This window comes from Macadamia integrifolia, chromosome 9 (assembly GCF_013358625.1).
Source record: "Macadamia integrifolia cultivar HAES 741 chromosome 9, SCU_Mint_v3, whole genome shotgun sequence".
NCBI lineage: Eukaryota > Viridiplantae > Streptophyta > Magnoliopsida > Proteales > Proteaceae > Macadamia > Macadamia integrifolia.
Window position 1 is genome coordinate 37,661,990 of NC_056565.1, and position 6,800 is coordinate 37,668,789.

The window sequence follows — 6,800 nt, forward strand, 5'->3', positions numbered from 1 at the left end:
GAAACTACCCTCATCTCATGGTCATCAATATAATCAAACTCAATGGTTAATACTTAGTTGTGACAAAATCAATGGAGCAACCAACTCCACTCAAATTATAGAACACCTAAAAAATTATAAACTATTGGACCTAACCTTTTCTGAGAGTTTAGGCGCAAGTCTTGAAAAGGCAAGGCTCTCCATATACATGCATCCATAAAAATGCACAGGCAGCCAATTCCTAGATGATTTAAGGGAAAACAATCTCTGAACCGCTGAGCCGCTGGGGTTTCCTGCCCCCCCATGAAATTTTTTATCTTTTTTTTCTCTCCACAAAAAATGAATAAAATATTTCAAGTGAGAGAAGGCATAGGAAATCCTGGGGGCTCAGAGAACCCTTGGCCTTTATTTAAATAGCTAGAAATTTTTATCAGAGTAGCAATTGCCAAACATGACATGAATAGAATAAAATATGCAATTAGAAGGTTTGGATTGGCCATAATTGTCCTCAGATGTTATAACACCTGACCATTTAGATCATACTCAGACTGTGAACGTGTGACACACCCAATCTGTCTGCTCCTTCAATTTTTTCAGCCATTAAAATTTAAAAATATTACATGCATTATGCTTTGGAACATAATAGAACGTACAGCTCAGTAGTGTTCCTTTTTTGTGCATATGAATCTCATCGTCTTATTGATCATTTATAATGTAACAGTTTGGGTATTAGTGTTTGTGTTCAAAGTGCAAGGGGAATATGCTGCAGATGCAACCTTATTCAAATAAGGAAAATAGGAAGCTCAAATGCTCATTAGCTCATATGCTGGAAATGATTCCCACTTGCCAAATTAGAGAAGTGGGCTCCGTGATGCACTTTTGTACACAAAAACTAGGGTGAGCTGGTGGCCTTTTCAATCATGATAGGAGTAGCAATGAGGAAACTAATCACTCAAGACAAGTCTACAAGAAAATATAAACATACAAAGCTGAGGAACTAATATGCATGGGAAGTTCAGTTCAACCACAGATTTCTCTAAATCATCAAGCAATAGCAATGGACATTTGGAATATTAATTAATCATACAGGAATAGAGACCATGTAAGGAGGAAATATGGAGAAAGAAGCACAGGTCGCCAACATTTTCCCAAGAACTGTACTACAGGTGCCAGGCCTACCAAAGGGTCTCAACTCTCAAGTGATAATATTTTAACTTTTGGCAGATGGGGTTGAAGTTTGGTCATGGAAATTGTAGTTACCATTATGCTCCTGGCTGCCATTGGACAGGCCAAAGGAGTGCTCAAGGCATATTGAATCCAAATCAAACAATTGAGTATAGATGAAAAGTTCTCTGTGACAGGGTAAAAGATATCTGTGGCAGAGGTAGGAATCGTAGTGATTAAATGGTACAGCACCCTCAATCCAGTAGGACCTCTTGATGCTAAAAAATCCCCCAGAACAGTCTTAAGATAAGAAACATGAGTACAAATGATCAATGTTCTGCATGAAAAAATGAGAGACAATCAATGCAGTGGCTGCAAATAATGAATTAGTGGGTTTCCTGTGATAAATACCCCAACTGCAGATGCTCATTACAGAGAAAGGACCTTTGGCCATTGTTATAAGTAGACAGTGTGGACTTGCCTTTTCGAAAGGAGGCTACTCCACTCTGATTGTGTAGCTTGCCAAGCCTACAGAATCAACATAGCTCCATCCTGGTTTTCCTTTTGGTTTCTTTAACTGCAACAGTAAGAGATTTTTGTAGTGGAGAGGAGACAATAGGTCCCCTTTCTTTGCTTCGAAAATATAACTCTAGAGTTTCTCCCAGTCTCCAGCATGACTTTTCGCTTGTAATGAACTGGACTGGTAAGTGACCAGGAAAGAATAAAATCGACTCACCTAAAACATCGAAAGTAGCTGTAAGTGGAATTTGTAGAAACATATACAAGAAAGGAAAAGGTAAAGAAATCCATTCATCTCTACCAGATGAGATGGAGAAGCAATCTAATTAGAATCATAACTTTATTCTTCATACTTTTAATATGCCATTGGCAACTAAGAAAGTCAATTTCAATTAAATGCTTTGAACAAATATATACTACCTAGAAAACTGGATTGATTTCTTGACTTCTAGTGCCCAGTTGTTATCAGGTGGAATTTCCAACAGGCATTCTGTTTGACCACCATCCAGAAGTTCATCCACACAGTAGTGATGTAGGTCTTCATACATTTTCTTCCATTTTTGGACCATTTCTAGTGATCTTTTGCAGTCAAGCTTCAACTTCTCCAACTCCATTTCACTGGCCGCAGAAGAACCCTGTTGCTGAAGAAGACATCAGAGAGAAGTTGTCAGCCAAGGTCCCAAGTTTTTTGATATAACAATAGATATTTGACAAGAATAATATAACATCATTTGAATATAATAGCATAGATTTATGATATTCAACTTCTATCACAACACCATAAAACCAGTTCATATTTCTTGTCGTAAGAACACATATAGGGATTCTTCTTGTCCCACATTTTCTTATTATAGTAATAGGATTTGGTTTTTCTTATTTAATTTCCTAGCTAGGATGGAAAGCAAGCAAATCCAAGATAATTTCTGCACACGGTAAATAAGATTTTGTTCTAACAAATATAACAAATGGTGGTAACCCCCCCCCCCCCTTTTCAAAAAAAAGAAGAAGAAGAGGAAGAAAGAAAAAGAGAAAAAGAGAAAAAACGGAAAAAAAACTTATTTCTTGTGCTAAGAAAAAATCATGGTATTCTTCTCAGTTCCACATGAGTTGTGCACCCATCTCAGTCAAGTCTCTTCAAAACATCCCTGATATGGTGGTCCCTGTTCATGGATCTAACATGGACACACCATTGAAATGTTTTGAACCATACCCCCACCCCCAGTTCCCTTCTTGAAACAAGGGATTCTGAGAAATGGATAGAACCATTCAGACAGCCTGGCTTTTCAAAGAACCACTAGAACCGGACAATCAAACTGTTTGGGCGTAGTTATATGATGACACATAAAATGTTCGGCATGGTTATATAATGAAACATCACATGACTTGATTTTAAATTAGCTTACCTATTAATAGGTAAATATTTCCAAAGATTTAATTAAAAAAGCTTTCCTTAATTAAATGGATTTCCATATTGCTAGTCATTTCAAAATGTACTCCAACTACTTTCTAAGAAATTAAATCACATCAAATCTACATTAAATGTGAGAGATAATTGTTTAATTACGATAATATTAGTTGTCTTCCCGAAAGGACACCGTTTTTATTTTTTCTATTTCAACATGATGAACAAACTACCCATAGATAAAATAACAAGGCATATACATTTGTAGCCTACTGTAATGATGCCAGCAAAGGGATCAAACTGGGCATCAACTGACCGAGACTTTTCCATTAGTTGCATCTGGGTCAGATTTTAGAGCACTTGCCTGCTGGGCAAGCTACAAGGACCTTGGGCTAGCTGAAACTGATGCTTTAATAGATAAAGCTTTTCTAACCGGAAAATAATAGTAGATGTTTAGAATAAAAAAAATGGCAATCACCTGTTAGAGTATTTTTAACACTCAAAGATGTAATTGATCAAAAGAAGTACAAACAACAACAACCATACTCTTCCAAAAGGAAAATATGAAAAGCAAACAAGTCAAGACCATCAATTATGTTCAGCACAAATAGAAACTGCAAAAGAGAACAACAATTTCAACAGTCACATGATTCAAGAGTATCAAGGACACAGAGGGAAACTAAAACCTGAAGCTCATGGATTTGATTCTTCATCACATGAAAGCTATGGTATGGAGCATCTAGAGGTTCATCGCAATAAGGCTGAGGTGCAATTACAGGCCTTGGTTCATTAACATCATCTGATGAATTGAGATATTTGTCCAATGGTGGAGGTAGTAAGGATGCAGGCTTTCCAGATAGGGGAGATTAAGCACTGATTACTTTCTGACTAATTCCAAAGAGCGGTTGCCAAACAATAAAAATATTGTTGACAGGACCTAAGAAATAAACAGAAAAGCTCATTATCCAAACAAAAGATTTAACTTGCGAAATTCCAAACACTCAACTAACAATTCACCTAAAATGGTCACCAACTACAAGCATTAAGTAAAAAAAAAAAAAAAAAACAGATCCCAACATAGACACAAGTGAATAAAATTACTTCAATTATTTTGATAAGGAATAATAAATAAACTTGTACCACTCCTCAAAATATTCAAACTTCCTGTAACCCCATAATTTAAAAACAAATCTCATACGTTCCTCACTTTCATAAGAAAATTTCTACTAAATCCATTCCATTAGAAGGGAACCATTAAGTGATGGTGTAGCAATTTACTATTATCTAAATGGCCAAACTACCCTTGGGTATGGGTGAACTTACCATTATACCCTTCATTTTAAAACCTCTATGAAATTGGTAAAGTGAGTTGCTTTTTCTCAACCTAAACCTCCATTCCCGATGACAAAGAAGGTGAAGGCATTATGAATATTTTTAGGAGTTAGACTTAAAACCCTAGATGTGCTCTCATTTGATTCTCAAACTGAAACCCTTCAAGACCTCAAGACCACCACCACCTCATCATCGTCATCATCTTCATTCACTCTGCAATCACAGTCACAAGATGCCATTCAAAAATCTACCCACAAAGACAACAAAAGTCTATTCTTAGCAAGAGTGTCGAGCGTGACTCAGCCCCAGTCAGATCCCTCAATGGCTGTCCGTGGTATAAAGAGATCGGATCTGAAGCCGGTAGACAGATGGGTATAAAGCTAAATTTGAAGATCTAGCAGGTCCGATCGTCTTCGGAATGAGTCAAGGAAGTGGCGAGTACTTCTCCCGAGTCAGAATCGGTCAACCACCGAAGTCAATACATGGTCATCGACATCGGCGACGACGTCAGCTAGGTGTATTGCGCACCTTGCAGTGACTGCTACGACCAAGCTGATCCAATATACAAGCCCTTGTCGTCTTCCTCTTTCACTCCCCTCACTTGCAACACCCAACAATGCAGTTCGCTCAACGTGTCAGCATGTCATAACGGGTCGTGCCTTTACCAGATTTCATACGGTGACGGGTCTTTCACCGTTGGCAATTTCATACCTTGTTGAGGTCTTGAAGGGTTTCAGTTTGAGGGACAAATGAGAGCACATCCAATAGACGAGATGATTCACAGCTAATGTCTAACCCCTAATGATGTAATACTGAAATTGAGGAAGCTCAAAACAGTACCAAGGTAAGATCTTTTCTCAGAGAATAGGGAATTCTAGATATGGAGAATAGGATATTGCTAAAAATTGTTGAAAGATGAAAAAGATGGAACAATAAACAATAAAATAACACTCGGGCTTCACACCGCAAGGTGGATCGACTGTATCAAACACCAACCTACCTTGATCAAACACAAGGGATTTCTTGATCAAATACAAGAGATTCTTGATCAAACAGAAGAAGAGAGTTGCATAAGCAAACTTTGTTTTCAAATTCTGAGTTGTCCTTGAATGCTTACAATTGATCCCTATTTATAGGACCAATTCAACAAAACATTACATACCCAACTTCCAACTAACAATAATAGAAAGTCTTCACTTATTAAAGTTGGGGTAAGAAAGTTGATGAGCACATTTATGTGTGAAATCTAGGGTAGTAAAACATGCATTTTACATATTTAGAATGGAGTTACCTTGGGTTTTACTCTCTTTTTGCAGGTTTTATATTTTCAATATCTTCAATTTTACACGTAAAGAGGGCTTATTTCTTTTCATGGTTGCGAAGAGGACGAAATTCTGAGCAAGATGGACTTGTTCAATTAAAAGTACACATTCGTTTGGTCACCCGTACAAATGATTATTCTTTTCGGGCCAGAAAAAGAATAATGGATCAGAACTGAACCGAGATGCAAAACCAGCCCATTTGCAGTTGTCCCAGAGTTACAAGGAATATTCCAAATGCCAACAAGGATTGATGGACCACATCCTTAAGTGATTGAAGATTTGTTTTTGGTAACAACAACTACCTAGTGTAGTTGGTGAGCTATGGTGTGCAAAATTCCCTTGCTCACCAAGAGGTCTCAAGTTCGAATCTCATGATTGTTTTTTTTAGAGAATTTGTTGAAGATTTCCTGCTTTTCATTCACTTAAAGCACTAAGGTCATGGAGGAGATTTCCACATCAAATTAGAAGCAAAGAAAATCGTGGAGAAGAAAAGAAAAAAAAAAGGAAAGAGAAAAAATGGGAGGAATAAAGATTGTCCAAATCTTCTCTCTCCTCCACATCATCACCCACCAAAAGATTGTCCAAATCACATAAAGCAAGAAGAAAATCGTTCCTTGGAGGGAGAAAAAGAAGAGAAATAAATTGGAAAAAAAAAAGGAAAGAAAATAAGCAAACAATTTATAGGAAATTTCTCAAAATTTATTTCTCTCTTCTCTCTCCTCCACCTTAGCACTTTTGGTCTCAAAAGATCTCACAATCAATTGTGGATTTCTCTCTTTTAGGAAAGAGAAAATTTTTACCCTACCTCCCATTCCCTATAAATACAACTCATGTAAGAGGAGGGGAGACAATTCATTCTTCTTCTAGTTTTTTTTTTTTTAGTTGCTCTCTCTCTTCCTCTTTCACTCTTTGGTTTTAGTTCTTCTCTATTTTTGCTTTAATCACTTTTGTAATAGTTTTTTATGTCAATTAATGCAAGCACTCTTTTATTTTTATTCAGCCTTTTTATGTTTATGATTTATGCAATTGAGTTGTAATTTTTTAAGTTATAGTTCTAGGCTTAGATCTAGGTGACAAGATCA

At 36.8% G+C, this 6,800-nt stretch overlaps 1 protein-coding gene across 1 annotated transcript; it reads right to left on the reverse strand.

Annotated features, from left to right (window-relative positions):
* Window positions 1-765: 765 nt before the first annotated feature.
* LOC122088738 (protein ROOT INITIATION DEFECTIVE 3-like) lies at window positions 766-4,088 on the reverse strand. Its single transcript, XM_042658061.1, has 3 exons — window positions 3,751-4,088; window positions 2,083-2,303; window positions 766-1,879 (listed from the first exon to the last, which is right to left on the reverse strand). The coding sequence occupies exons 1-3, from the start codon at window positions 3,775-3,777 to the stop codon at window positions 1,876-1,878; spliced, it is 252 nt and encodes an 83-aa protein (XP_042513995.1). The 5' UTR covers window positions 3,778-4,088; the 3' UTR covers window positions 766-1,875.
* Window positions 4,089-6,800: the final 2,712 nt, after the last annotated feature.